At 35.3% G+C, this 16,589-nt stretch overlaps 1 protein-coding gene across 1 annotated transcript in view; it reads left to right on the top strand.

Moving 5' to 3' along the window:
• The first annotated feature begins 3,251 nt into the window (after positions 1-3,251).
• Positions 3,252-16,589, top strand: part of LOC120632856 (alpha-tocopherol transfer protein-like) — a 31,240-nt gene continuing 17,902 nt past the window's right edge. Inside the window, exons 1-2 of the mRNA XM_039902893.1 lie at positions 3,252-3,348; positions 16,346-16,432. Coding sequence (XP_039758827.1) covers position 3,348; positions 16,346-16,432 — 88 coding nt within the window. The 5' untranslated portion in view covers positions 3,252-3,347. The remainder of the gene's footprint in view (positions 3,349-16,345; positions 16,433-16,589) is intronic.

Genomic DNA, 16,589 nt, shown 5'->3' with positions numbered 1-16,589 from the left:
ATTTAACCATTAATTATTAAAGTAATGATTATTATCCAATGAAAATTAAATTATTTTATTGTAATGTGTGTGTTTGTGTGTAGTGTAAATGCATGTTTGAGTGTGAGTATATGTGTTTGTAATTATTATAGTTTAGAGTTTCAAGTTCCAATGATTTCCTGTTATCTGGGCTATAATTTTTAACAAGTTTATGGGGAATGGAGAAATAAAAACATTCATTAAAACAACAACAAAAATTAACAGTAATAACAATAGGGTGTCGTATCGGTACGGGAGACGGAATACCGGAGAGCCAATAAGCGCCTGCGAACGATACGCACACCCTCCCCGCGACCCTCTTACTCCCCGATGATAACTTATTTTCGACTTCTGAGCAATAACTGTCACCGCTAGACTTTCGTGCCGCTACTTATAGTTACTGTAACTATCAAACTATGCATTTTATAAGAAGCTGACGAGTTGGCAACTGGCTGAAAAGGGAATCGGGCAGTAGGCTTGAGCCTTAAGAGCCGAGAAAACGAAGAAATAACGCAGGCGGGCAATGCGAGGCGAACGGTCGGGCAATACTGTGTAGAATAGCGTATACCTACAAGTTTTTATAGGAAAAAACAGGTATCACTGAATTGGCACAGGTTCTGTCATTCAGAGTTTGCCTGTAAGAGATTGCTTGCAGCAATAAAGCTGTCTTTGCATGCCTATATTTTAATTAATTTCTTATTCTTGTTATTTTGTGTTATCTGTATTATTTTATGTTTTGTTTCTTGGGAGGATTGAGTGGTCGGTAGGGAAAAAGTCGGTACCGCAGTACCTACTATTATTGCAAGGGCTACAAATGCTGCAATATTGTCATATGCCCGTATCCGAGAGCGGCAGCCATAATAGTGTACAATTTTTAATATACTTAGGTATCTACCTACTAAAAATAGGTACCTTTTACTATTGACCCCATAAATTAAAACCAGTTTATTAGAAGCGAGCGCTTACTCGAGCAATAAAACATTATTTCAATCGTTTCGTGATAAGCAACAACATAAGTTCATTAACCTTAATACGATAGTCACTTTGATTAATGTCCCATAGGCCATTTGTGCTTGGCTCAGCTTATTTCATAGAAAAATGGTATATAGAGTTTACACCCAACACACCGCTTTAATAGAGGTTAGAAGGGGTAACGTTCTATAACTTTAAAGCTTAGGGCAAACCAACGCGTCTTATGGTACCTATATAGCTTTGTACAGGCTAGATGCATTTTTTTTTTGTATCTAAAGGTTCATATTGTCATCTTGTAAACTCCATACTCGGACCAATACGTCGCTTGGCATCGTGTATACGTTCATAAAGGTACCTATGGACCTACAACAATCTACTGCAATGGAGATTGCATAAAATCTGGCGCGTTTTCCCCCGTACACTCACGTAAGTCACGCTAATCGAAGTAGCGTCGTCTAGTTACAATACTGGAAAACCTTACGTCACTAGATGGCGCTCTTTTTATACCATTTAAATCGTAGTTAACTTTTACGCAATAGAATAAGTAAACCTAGGTAGATAATACATAGCTACCGGCGGCATAAACTACTGACCCAAGTTACCTCCACGAGCTACCTGTAGCAAATCCCTCTTGAACAAGTTACAAGGTACAAGTTATTGGGACAGTCTACTGGCGCAAGCTTTCTGTAGTGCCACTTCCCTAGCCACCCCAGCACGGCTAGCATGGGCAGGAGACAATTATCTCCCCTGGGAAAGGATAAAAAGTAAACTTCCCTCACAGATTTATCAACTCTCAGAGCAATGGTGCACAAGTGGAAATAAAATCCCCCAGAGTCGTCTGAAGGACTACTACCTCTCTTTGAGTGATGGAATTTGAAGTAGATTCTTTATATATTTTTCTTTTTTTTAAACTGTGTATTAAAATCTACTTATATATATTATGTTTGTTATATATTTATACATAAGTATTATGTATATTTTATATTTATATATTATGTATTTATTTAAATTATATATGTATTTGTATCTTTACATTTTGGTATTTATGTATATCTATAAACACTCTCGGCACTATCCCGTTCTCTTGCTGTAAGTCCTTTCTACAAAGGTTGCCTGTAAGAGATTGCTTGCAGCAATAAGGCCGCCTTTGCATGTCTACATTGTGTACTGTATACTCCTTACTGTTTCTTTTCCTGTATGTTATACGTGCAATAAAGTGTTTCTTCTTCTTCTTCTTAAAATCCAAATAATATATGTGTAATATATTACACATATATTATTTGGATTTTATGGCCTATAGGCCATAGCCCTTTCTGAGAGAGCGTACCACACACCACACACTGGAAGCGACTGGGAAAGGCGGAGGCCTTGAGGTCGAAAGTCGCTTCCAGCAACCTTTTGCACCTACGGGTCTCTACTTCAGAACACACCTGCCCCTACAGCCGTCGGTTCTACGACAAACATGACCCGCCCACTGCCACTTCAGAAGTTCAGTATATGATTCACTTATATTGATTTTTATTAACCTGAAGTTAATAATAATTAATCAAATCCAATACCTTCCTATCAAATGAAGTCATAGGAGAAGTTTAATCCCTAATTAAAAAAAACCCTTTTTTTACGTCACTCTCAAATTGTCAGATTAGTGGAATATACACTTTTTAGGATGTAACTAACTCACCCTACCTTAATCTGACGCGCTCGAGAATTTCTAATGGTCAAGTTTTTTTGACTAATCTGATCCTGTATCCTTCACGGGCGGCCTTATATATGGGCCTCATGTTTTGTGGAGGTACTTAACCGGGTACAAGGTATCCCCCTGTATATTAATCTGCCGCGCTTTAGTAAATCCGGAAATCCCCGCTTGGGCTCCCTTACTATAAGGAGAAGATAAAATGTGCTTTCTCCGGGGAGAAAAATGGCTCCTGCTAGAGGTGCAGCAAAGGATACCTTCTGCTGCTGATGATGATAACTTCAGGTGATAAAGTACTGCCGACCAGCCGACCTAAAACTATAAAAGATAATCGTGTTTAGGTACACGTTATGTAGCTATGCCGACCTACGTTTAGAGTGGTATTCGCTATTGTCTAATAGGTACAGGAATGTTATTATAGTCTACTTAATCGGTAAATAAACGCACCGTGTATCCAAAACACTGAATGACGTACAAGAGACAGACTTAACGAGATTCGAGGAAGAAAAAGTTACTAATGTGGACAGCTATAACGTTAACGGTTATAACCAGTTGCCGTTCACATTGGTTGAAAGACGCGCGCGTATTTTTCTGTATCAGTGCGCGGACGTTTTGCGTGCGTTATTTAATTATTTTGTTCAGTTTCAACCCAGATTCAAGCACAAGTAAGTTTATTAATTATTACTTAATGTATATAAAATAAAATTGTAATTGGAATAAAATATTTTTTGCATTATCGTACCTATTTTAAATTCAATCTCAGAATTATTATGGTTTACTAGCGATTTAGTAAACCTATACAAAAATGTATTGGTCACGCACAGTAGGAAAAATCATTCAAAACTAAAATACACCATAGAAGTTTTTTTCATACTTATTTATGTTTAGCTTACTTTCATAGAAAAACAACATCATCATAATTACAAAATATCAATCCATTGGCGACGTAATATAGGCTGTAGGCCGTAGGCTAGCCAAGTAGGTACGGATTAGAAGACTTCACACGCCTTTAAGAGCATTATGGAGAACTATCAGGCATGCAGCTTTCGTCGCGATTATTTATGTCACCATTAAGGCGCTGTCATAGGTCATATTTGAGGGGTTCGCAAAAAATAGAAACTTTAATATTAATGTTGCCAAATGCCGGGCAGAGTATCAATGTAAGTCAAAACTTTCTCTATAGACTAATTCGCAGCGATTTGATTTTTTACCGCTAATCTATACCTACTGGTTACTGCTCAACGTACTAATTTTTATAAGCTCCGTCCAATACCGAAATGTGTATTTCATTTATCCTTAAAAATCAATAAATATTTTCTAAAAGAAAATAGTATGAAAAAAAAATGAAATCTAAAGAAAACAAAAATATTATTTAATGCGGTCAATAGGTCATCTACTTAATTCTGATTTACTGTAGGGACCCATCTTATATAATTGGCTTAGAAGAATAATCGTCATTAAATTAGTTTTTATTAAAACATCTACTACTTACCCCGAGGTTGCCTAGCCGATTTACGTAACCTTTTTAGGGTTCCGTTATCAACATAGGAAAGGTGATAACGATGCCATGACTTATTGCTATCAACTTGTTTGTTTGGACCATAGTAACATACATAGAACTAGGAACATACAGAACCCTCATTCAGCTATTATTGCATGCAGTATATTGTGTCCAAAATAGTGAAAACGCCCCGCGCAAGACTCACATCACAACCGCGGAATGTTGTGAAATCACAAACTTTTCCCATTTTATCGTAAACATTACATTAGAAGTTAAATAATTACTGTTAACTGCTAAATGAAATATAGCCTGCTCAAGAAACACTTCTAAATTGAAGTGGTTTTTGATGCTTTAATATAAATCTTGTACAAGGTTTCTGTATGTTCTTAATTCTATGTTAGCATACTTATTAAATCAATGGTTTGGAATATTAGTTCAACTTGATTGAGACTGATGCTTTCCTTTACAAAAAGGCAAAAATCGAGAGTCAAACTTTTAAATTGGGGTTAAATGGGGTTAGGTCTTTTGTATTTACAACATTTTTTAAACCATATTTTTGGTCATCGCGAAAAAGGATAATAAATATCACCATGCACCAATCACCATGATATAAAACAAATTCACAAAAAGTACCTGAACTTTTACGTTAAGGAATATACCTACTAACGATAGGTCCCTTTAAAATTTAAGAGGGTTAGAATCCTTCATTTATCAGTTTACTTTTCAAGTTACATCCATGCAACTTTGATTTTAGGTTTTCACAAAAAATCTTTCCTCTTTATGATCAAAGTAGAGAAGTTTAGATGCGTTTCTTAGTTTGGAAAATAAGTTACACATATATTATGAATACATATTCAAATATTTTGCATAATTTGTGGCTAAGAAACTCGGAATCCGCGCAGCCTTGTATTCGCTAGGTATATCCTGTTAATTTCGCAGATGTCAAAATTGCTCGCACTTCGTCTCGCGGAGGAAGGTGCTCTGACATAATGCAAAGTGATCCCGGTGTTATTTGGGCAACATAAAACTGAATCACAGTAGCCCGAGTTATGAGATTGTATACTTTCGTATACTTATAAAATACGCAAAGAGGTCACTTTAGCTAGACTATATGTATACGTCTTTGTTTAATAATAAAAAAATAAAAAAAATGCAGTTAATTTAATAGGGAACGTTGTATTTTGTTCTCATACACGACGCAGAAAAATTGGATGGACGAGTTCTGGGATGTACATCTAAGGCGAATAATTTAAAGCTAAAGAGATGTGAGTTTAAATGCGCTTATCTCAGGCAGAACTGCTCCTATTTGGAAAATATTTTCGAAGTTTTTAACCCTTTTATTGTCGATTAAAAATAAAGAAATACGTGTTTCACAAATTTTAAAAATTCCAACTCCAAAATCATCAAATGGGTGATGAAAATTTGTATCAAAGTTTCTGATTTTTTAACTAATTTACACTTTTTCTATTCGAAGCAAGACATTTTTTTAAATCTTTGTAGTTAAAATTTACTAATCGTGAGCTACTAGACGAAGCCGCGGGCAAAAGCTAGTATTGCATAAAACAACATAAAATGTAACTTAGGATATTAAACATTGTTGTATATTTACAATGTGGTGGTAGGTAACATATATATGTTATTTCAGCGATAAATCAATTTACGATCATAAAAATGGATAATGCAAAATATTATTAAGATAATTTATGCACATCACGTTTTAAGGCATTATGCATAAATATTATGTGTTTAAATACCGTATAAGCGCACAGAGTGTTCCGTACCAAGGTGCAAACAACAGTAGCCTAGCTGGGCTAAAGGCCTCTCCCAACGTGTTTTCCCATAATAACCACACTGGGCAGAGGGGTTTGAGATCGCAGTAGATTGTAGTAGTAGTACAGAGGACTCTCCTGCCCGTTATCTGTTAAATTCCCTTAGTGGTACGACTCCCGCGGGAAGACGAGGGGTGGTGACAATATTCTGATCAAGGTTCAATACCTCCATACGAGTACATATTATAATACTCTTAGGTGCAATATGAAGCATAGTATTGACATTAAATATAATCAATAAAGCCCTTGATTGCAATCCTTGCTGCAAAATCTGCTGATAAGTGACATAAATAAATAAATAAATATCTTTATACTTGTCGTAATATAGATATTTGACGAGACGGCCGAGTGGCGCAGTGGGCAGCGACCCTGCTTTCTGAGTCCAAGGCCGTGGGTTCGATTCCCACAACTGGAAAATGTTTGTGTGATGAACATGAATGTTTTTCAGTGTCTGGGTGTTTATCTGTATATTATAAGTATTTATGTGTATTATATTCATAAAAAAATATTTATCACCTATCTCAGTACCCATAACACAAGCTACGCTTACTTTGGGGCTAGATGGCGATGTGTGTATTGTCGTAGTATATTTATTATTATTATTATTTATTTATTTATTTATCTTATACTGCATATAAATAAATTAATAAATATATAGTGGCAGTTATATTAAAGCCCCTTTATTTTGGCGTGGTGGAAAAGCCTTGTTGCTACCTCCGACCCTTGGGCAGGACAAAGGTTACGTGAGACGCCCCCTCTAAAGGCGTATACACAAACTAAAAACCACAGCATGTCCCTCTTGTTGGCTTTGTCACACGCCCGGGAAACCCGTTCTTTACCTCCCCCCTAATCGGTTTTTACGCGGCATCGTACCGGTACGCTAAATCGCTGGCAAACTTGAACCACAAAATTAAGAACATACAGAAATACTGTAAATGATTAATATTGAAGCATCAAAAACCACTCAACTTTAGTAGTGTTTTTCGAACAGGCGTTTAGTTACTTCACTCCATTTAGCAATTGACAGTAATAATTTAAATAATTATCTCTAATGTTCCAAACGTTTATCAAAAAATGGGGAAAATGGGAAAAGATTGCTAGGTAGCAACATTACGCGGGTATCAAACGAGAAATGCGCGGGGTGTTTTCACTGTTTTTTGGACACAATGCACTGCATGCAAAAATGTCCGAATGAGGGTTCTATTATTTCCTAATTCTGTAGACTTTATTTTATGAATTTTATTTGAATCTGATAATTTACGGATGTAATACCTATACCTATATGAAACGATGTCTGTATGCTTTAGAATGTAAACTGATATTAAGTAAATTATTATTCTCAATGCGTATAAGGGCACATCGTACGTTATTGTTATGTACAAAGATAAATAGCATTGGATAACGGACAGACGTATGAATCTTGATGACATTAAATTATGCGTTGTGAAATGAATAGTTTATTTGTCATTATTTGATCTAGGTATAATAATCATCTTCATATCAATCCATTACTGGCCTACTATGGTTTATAACTGGTTTATAACGCAGTCCACCATGCTGGCCCTGTGCGGATTGGTGGGCTTCACACGCCTTTGAGAGCTTAATGGAGTACTCTAAGGCATGTAGGTTTCCTCACGAAGTTTTCCTTCACCGTTAAAGCAAGTGATATTAGTTGCTTAAAACGTACATATCTTGAAACGTTAGAGCTGCGTGCCGGTATTCGAACTCGGCTCCACGAAAGTGAAACCGACGTCCGGATCACTAGCCTATCACCGGTTACCTATAATAATAATAGTAGTATCTTTTATTACTCAAAAAAACTAAAACATTTCAATAGTTTGAAGCCCTGTGCCCTGTGTCCAGTGGTTATTTAAAGTGTACTACAGAAGGCAGCCTATAATTCCTAAGTAGGTATTTCGTCACAGACGACCTTTTGATGACCTTCCTGGCACAACGATGAGCGCTGTGTTTTCAAGTGGGAGGTCACGCGTTCGATCCCGGGCAGGGTTCATTTGGAAATTTTTAAAGTCCAAATTTTATCTGGTCTGGTGAAAGGCTGCGGCCGTGGCTAATTACCACCATACCGACAAAGACGTGCCACTTAGCGTTTTAGCGTTCCGGTACTATGTCGCTTAGAAACCAAGGCTTAGGGTTATGGGTTTTATCTAACTGCTTAAAACCTAACAGGTAAGGTCATTAGAATTATAGATTTCATGAAAACCTACCATCAACTTAGTAACTAGTTGTAAATAATCCATTACTACGCTACATCGCATCGGAATGCTAAATCGCTTAGCGGCACGTCTCTGTCGGTAGATTGGTAACTAGCCACGGCCAAAGCCTCCGACCAGACCAGACCACTGTTATAGAAATTATAAATTCCCAATTTGCCCATGCTGGGAATCGAACCCGGACCGCCTACTTAAATTTACAGTGCTCACCGTTGCGCGAGGGAGGTTGTCAAAATTTAGTTAAGTTACTAAAAACAGTGTATAATAAAGTAAGTGAACATTAATTGACAATTAAAAACGTGCTCATCCTTCAGTATTACGTCAGTTAACCAAATTTATAAGTCAAGAGCATGACCTTCGTTTAATAATAAAAAATTTAACAGATAAAAATATCGATCGATGTTGCTAAAATGCATAAAAATTGTTTGCATTCGCGAGGTTTCTTATCCCGGGAAAACGACCTATTTTGGCGTGATTTTTAAAAACCCGAGGACAGCTGCTATAACTCGCTAGTACAGAAACCGTGTACACGACTAATGTTGAAGCATCTAAACCACCCCACTTTAGTAGAGTTTCTCGAACCGGTTATTAGTCCCTGAACTCAATTTAGCAGTTTATTCATTTATATTTATAGATAGATAGATAAATTCTTTATTGCACACAATCAAGGGATAAAGATAATATAAATTCACGTACTTGAATACAATAATATTTATTTTTATACAAATATATTTTTTTAAATTTTGAAAATATGTTGGAAAAGAGCAATCTGCTGAGTTTCTTGCCGGCTTTTCTCAGTGTAATCTGCCTTCCGAACCGGTGGTAGAGTCACCATAAACAGGCTGACTTGACTTTTCAAAAGTGCTTATTAATTAGGCCTACTTGAAATAAATGAATTTTGAATTTTTTTGAATTTGTTAAGAGCGTTAACAACATGCATATTTGTCATGTAAACCTTATTTGACAAAAAATTTAACAAAATGTTTAACTCACCGTTCATAAGTGTACGGTGAGTTTTTTTCTAAAAGCTGTAGGTGAGTGATGAAAGATATCGATGCCTCATGACAGGTATCTTTTTAGATAACTCGTTTTATTTCGCACAAATACGTAGGTATAATAGGCGCTTGTCTTCCGAGATGCGCTGGCAATCGTCAAAACATTTTTTTGACGATTGCCAGCGCATCTAGTATGATAGTGATTGCGGTAGATCGATAACTCATCTCGTATACTGCTTTTATTTCATATTTTTTTTATTTGACATTCTTTTAAAAATTATTTATAATATATTTTCTTTGTTTCGAAAATATATTTTTTACTTTAAGTTACATTACCGTATCAAAAATGTTGTGGATTTAATATACTTAGTTTTATTTTGGTACGCAGTACAATTAACTATAACATTATAAAATAAAGTAAAAGGAAAAATACTTTACCTTTATATTCATAAACGCTTCCTATTTAAAAGGTCTGTTGTTAGCCTTCCGGTAAAAGTAGGTTAACTATAGTTGCCCTACAAGAATTTTTCGATTTCAAAAGTATTAATACAATTGTTAAAAAAACAATGGGCGGTTTGGGAAATGTAATAAATGCGTAAAAGTATCCAGTTTCAAGTGTTGTATTTTTACAAAATAGAAGAGAGGAAAGAGTTAAAAGAGAAAGAGTATAAAAAGAGTTCACCATCATCATCATATCAACCCATTATCGGCCCAAAGCGAGGAGTGGTTAAGTTGGACTCCACTCACCTTAAGGAATAATAGAGAACTCTCGGGCATACAGGTGTCAACACGATGTTTTCCTTCAACAAATGCAACTGGTATTTTAATTGCTTAAACGCACATTACTTAGAAAAGTTAAAGTTCACTTTCCGGGCCGGGAGTTGAAAATCCGGCCCGGAAAGTGAACTTTAACTACGTGAAGTCGACGTCCTACCCACTGGGCTATCACCGTTTCAGAATTTTATTAAGTCCATCTGGCAGACCTTTGAAAGGGAGGGGAAGAGGCTCAAAAATCATAATCGGGCGCCTGATTAGAAACATCTTAATGATGAGAAATTCCTATTTTACTAGATTTCTACTTTAATTTTGATTCCTATTTCCATAGACCCAGATTTAATATAATACTCAATAATTATAATGTTTAAAATTAATTTAATGCAATAAGCTGTTTATGTATGTATTATTAGATATTATATAATTTATTTTATTTCTTTTCACTTATCAAACTGTCGCACTATCCCATTTTTCCTAATTTCTCTACTACTTAGGTAACCTAGGTTGTGGAGGAGATCGCTCTGAGGGTATAATTCTTGTTCTCTTTCTGTATTTTTCTTATCTTATTATATGTAATAAATAGTTTATCTATATGTCGAACCTAACAACATCCAGTTTCGACTAACTATATAGTAGTTAATTAATTCGGTTTTTTCAGTTACTTCAAGCTAGCCCTCAACTGCAATCCCACTCGTGTTAATCAATCAATTAAAAATACTTTATTGCACACAAGAACAAAACATAAGTTAATAAAAAGAACAAAGGTACAGGTCATGTAAGATTTATATAACAAAGGCGGCCTTATCACTTATAGTAATTTCTTCTAGGCGACCATTACGAGGAATTGAATCACATATGAATCCTTATAGCGGTGCGCAAAGTCCTAACAATGTACATACATATTAGTAATTACAAAAACAGTACATATATAAAATAAACTATTATATATTATGTATTAGTTTATTTATTTGTTAACGGTAGAGAACGTAAATGGAAAGATGTCGTGTTGAGTGATGATACATGCATGTTGCATACACCTTTATTATGTGTGATACCGTTATATTAAAAGTAATAAGTTTCTAAAATAGTATTTTTAATTTCATCTAACTTATAAATACAAAAAAAAAAGAGTTAATCATTCAGATGGCTGCCGTATAGGTTTAACCCGGTTGCAAAACATTTAATAAACTGTTATGAAACTATCGTACGACGAGGTATTGCAAACATTGAATATATATATTTAGTTTGACATGAATTGCGGCACGGTACTGGGCCGTCTTAACCCTTCTCATTGTGGGAGACCCGAGGGCTACAATCGTTTTTACCGAGTTTGCCGAGATAAAAGTAACCTACGTCCATCTCTAGGATAGGTATCTACCAGTGATGTCAAAGTGCAAATAGAAATTAGAATTTGTGACAGACAGACAGTCGTACTAAAATGTATAAATTACCATTTCGGTACTGAGCCCTAAAATTAAATTATTGCCTATGACTTTAAAGATTGGAAATAATAATTTGCAACTTAACTATAAGTATTATACTAAGAAAAGTTCCTATAGTACCTACATAACTGAAAATAAATAACTCGAATTAACGATTTTTTTTGGTAATTAAAAACATTATATTTGGTGCTTTATAAACTAATTATTGCTATGAAGATTTAAATGATTGTGTGTTTTCCTCATAATATTGACTCAAAAGATTTTTTTGTTTCATGCCATGCTTCTATACTTAATATTGTACAGAGCAAAGAGTCTGTCTTTTAACCAAGTACTTGAACTAATTTTGATAATTCTTTACAAATAATTATTTCCAGAAGTAAAATGGGCTATATTTCATTTCGGTAATAACAAGAGCAAGCGAGAAGTGGTGATAGGCCTGTGGGAAGGACTTCGACTTCATTTTCGGGGGGCGGAGTTCGAATCCCAGGACGCAACTCTTGAATTATCTTAGTTATGTGCGTTTAAAGCAATTAAAATATCGCTTGCTTCAACGGTGAAAGAAAACATCGTGAGGAAACCTGCATGCCTCATGTTCTCAAAGGTGTGTGGAGACCACCAATTCGCACTGGGGCAGCGCGGTGGACTACGGCCTTAACAGCTCTTCTCATTGTGGGAGAAGACCTATAATGACCTATAGTGGGACGGTAATGGGTTGATATGATGAATAATAAGACTTCAGTATCAACCCTATAAAAAAAATTTCTGACACCAACATCATCATCAGCATCCCACTACAGGGCACGGGTCTCCCCTCAAAATGAGAAGGGTTTGGGCAGTAGTCCACCACGCTGGCCGGAGTGCGGATTGGTGGTCTCCACACACCTTTGAGAACGTTATGGAGAACTGTCTGCGTGCAAGTTGCCTCGACAGCCTTGCCATCTCTTACAATCCAAGATTGTGTAAGTCTTGAACTGTGAATACATTTTTCTTGCTGTACCTTCCTGTTTATAAGGAAAACAAGGCCTTAACTCTACACTACAATGTTAATACTAATGTTAGCGCTTAAAACAACAAAGGAAATTAATGGTAACTTTGCTTTATTTCCTAGTTAACGATTATTTATAGATAGTCATGTTGACTACATCTGCTTTCGTTATCGTCATCAATAGCCTAATACCTGACACTTGAGTGTCCTCCAGTGGCATAAACACCACGCTGCGCTGGACAGGCAGGTTTGTGATCGCAGTAGGTGGTGCTAGTCGCACAAAGAACGGGGTTTGTACCCGTTTCAGTCACTCACAATCTCCAGTAGATACGTTTCAAATATCAGAATATGATAAAGCTCTGCGTTATAACTCCAGTGCTACATCACGTCAAGTTTATTTATAAAGGGATAGAGTTTGTCTTAGAAAATAACAATTTCTTTATTAGTATTATTGAAAGAATCTTCACGCTTCCTGTAATTTTTACGTTATCCTCTCGTCTTGAGCAGTGTTTTACGCCATCGGTTGCCTGGAAGAGATCGCTATGTAGCCATAAGGCCGCCAAATTGTATACATCGTGTAAACTAGTTATTTATAACTTTTCCTGTATTTTCATGTGGTGAAAATTAAAAGTGTATTATTTCATTCATTATCATGTAATATCTACTTTTTTTTAAAAATAGATCTTATTAATATTAAAAGTAAATATTTCCCTGCTTGCTTAAGTTTGGTAATTGTGAATATTTTGACAAACAACTACTTTTAAAACTAGTAGCTACCCAACCTCTTATCTACCCCTGGGTTTATAACAATGGTTTTCCGCGGAAAATCAATTCCTTTCAATCAATTCCAACCTTTGTATAGCAATAAACTCAGTATAATGACTCTTGCACAAGAATTGACGATCTCGGAAATATATCCTATAAGATGGAAATTGTAGGAAATTATTATAATTTAGAAGCAAGGACCTGCTCATAAAGAGGGATATTGAGCTTAGACCAACAATGCTTCATCAATGCAGATAACTGGGCATTTAGATATGGAATTCCGACTCTTATGCCCGTTTCACTAAACCTAGGCATCGCCTAAATCGAATGCCTAATTATTTACCACGATAACTATTTATTTATTTATTTCTACTCTTTATTTGCACACAAAAAATACAGAAGTAGAATTTAAAAAAAAACACAGACAGAAGCAGTAAACAAAAGGCGGCCTTATCGCTTAGTAGCGATCTCTGCCAGGCAACCTTAGAATAAGGAAAACAAAAGGATAACTTCATACTACACCTACAACTACACTAGAAAAAAAATTACATTTCAACAACTCTTAGGTGATAACTATTGATGAACGGTTGATAATGTATGCCTAGAAATCTCCTTAGATTAGGCGTTACTTATTTAGGCATTGCCTTGAACGTCGTTAGTGAAAACGGGCATTCGATTAGGTAATTAGGTAACGCTTTTAATACTTTAACTGTACCTATTGATTGCAACATTGTTTTGAAATCTATACCTGATATCTACATAATACTAAGATAAGTTTGATAAATAAATAGTGGTCAAATAACGTTTAAATCACTAATCATTATCAATTTTAATTTTCAGATATGCCTTCTTATATAATTAGATTTTTTTATTTAATATTTTTGACGATATTTAAAGACTAATGTTAAAACTGGTTTAATATGTAAAACTTAGGTGCTGCACCAGAATATGAAATAAAACAAAAATTGCAGTGTTTCTTTTGGTGACTTCAAAATAATTTAATACTTAATTATTAATAAACGGTATCTTATCAATAAGGTGGAAGTTTAAATAAATAATTGAATAGGTAAATGATTTACAGACGGTTTCAAAGTTTTTTTATTATCCCCCGTCCCCCCTAAAAAGTAAAACGAAACTAAATACCTGCTGTGTAAATAATACCTATGTAAAGAAACAAAACAAAACGACAAAATCGGTCTTATAGTTTTTGCGGAAATTATGAAACAAATTTTTTTTATACCTGCATTTTGGTTCACCCTGTATTTTGCGTATTATCAGATAAAACACAAAAAGTAGGTATTTACCTACGTTAATATTATCTAATTTGTTATCTTATTTTGTATAATAAACTACTTATAGTAAAATTTAACTTAGTCCAATACAACGTCTCTATGTTTAACTTAAAAAAAAATAATGGCAGAAGATAGTGACCATAATTTAAAGTTCAAAGGTGAGGTACCTATATATTATGGTGAATTAAATAAATTATCTTGGTGGTCTGTAATTAATTTATTTGATTGTTTATTCAAACTTCCACCTTATTGATAAGCAATTGTTTACTAAGATTGCAATAATGTAGTTCGTAGGTAGCAACTGAATGTAATTGTATCAACTGAATAATCTATTTATGTTAGGATAGGTAAGGTTCTTCCGTACAACGAGTGCAATTATTATTGTTGACTCTCGGTTAAATATTCCATAATAACTTTTATTCCTTACTCTTTTCTTGTTTCTCACTTTATTCTTGTTTTAAAAAGCTTTAAGAAAAGTTTCTCTAAAATATAAACGAAAAAATGAAAGACAGTCCTGAATTTTGAAGCGAAGTCCGCGTATTTAAAAAATATGTGCTGGCCACGGGAAAGGTCGATTCGCGCGAAATTTCGCAAGTTGTGAGTTGATGTATGTGCAGTAGGCAGTCGCTTCATTGCCGCTATCCGTGACAGGCTTGGTATATTTCCATGCATTAGTTTCAGTAACTCGGATAGTCGCTGGTCTGTGGCCAGCGCGTTTTTATTTAAAGCCGATTTTAATGCCCTAGGTTTTCCAACTTGTTTCACCCGTTTTCGGTGTCAGAGAAACTCGTTCTTAGCCGGATACCATAACTCAAACGACACGTTTCTGATTCATTTTAAAGTCTTTAACTAATGACATTTGACTCTTTTACAGTATTTCAACCCCCATTTCACCCCTTTAGGGTTAGATTTCGGGAATGTAAAGTAGGATATGAGTTTCTTAGAAGTACTACCGTTACGTACCTATATACTTTATTTAAGTAAAAAGCTGTTTTTTATCTTATTAATAAACGACAGAGTTCTAAAGTAACAAACCTTCTGCTTTTTATGAAGTCGGTTGAAAGCAAAAAGCTATTATACACGCTTTAAACAATGATGTCATGCTACTTGATAATCAAGAAAGAAAAAACAAAGTTTTTGCTGAATTCGGGATCCTCGTTCATAAATTGTAATAGAAAAAATATTCTTAGTAAGTAATATTATAAAAACAAAACCTTTGCCCCCGTTTGAGGCACCGCAGCCTTTAAAATTAAACGATACAACTGTATGAACTTACCTATGAAGTGACCTTAGTGCTATGCTCTTGCAGTGAAAGAAGTTTTAATTTATTATGTTTAACTTGATAGAGCCTCAAATACCCGATAGGAACCAACGTAAACGAAACACGCGTTGCCAGAATAGTAGTAGAGAGTACGCAATTTTGAAAGTATTCCAAAATTTCATAGGATCACACCGCCGTCGCTTCCAACCTGCGTCATAGCAGCGTTCAAATTTGCGTTCTGCGTGCGATCACAAGAATGTTTGTTTCTTTTTCTTTCTATTCGAGTTATCTCCTGACTGCAATCTCATCTATAGCGCTAGCATGAGCACGACGATATGATTATGACTACCCATCCGATCCCACGAGACGGAACTCGGACTCTTGCTCAATAGCTCGATTTTTATTTGGTGAATATCTTAGAAAGATTATCGGAGATTAAGGTCCTTTACTGAGAATGGATAAATAAGTGAAAAATACTATTTTGAAGTGTGAACGGATTCCGTCAACCACTAAATGAAGATTTTTAAACTACTCTCATCATTAAACACTCGTTTAAAGGAAGTAAACAATTTTCATTTCTGTTTCAGTGCCTGATCAGGAGGTTGAATGGGAGACCGCACTGGTACCCATAAAGAACTGGCTGAGCAAACAACCGCATCTGCCGAACGATGTTGGTAAGGGAATTCTTACTACTTTAGCTAGTCAAAGTCAAAGTCAAATATTTCTTTACTCGAATAGGCGCATAGATGGCACCTTTGATGCCTACATTACATAGAAGTGAGATGTTGGCGATAACTACATTCGTAATAAACTAAAGCCACGAGGGTTCCA

This window comes from Pararge aegeria, chromosome 20 (assembly GCF_905163445.1).
Source record: "Pararge aegeria chromosome 20, ilParAegt1.1, whole genome shotgun sequence".
Classification (NCBI taxonomy): domain Eukaryota; kingdom Metazoa; phylum Arthropoda; class Insecta; order Lepidoptera; family Nymphalidae; genus Pararge; species Pararge aegeria.
This window is presented reverse-complemented; position numbering and strand designations above follow the sequence as displayed.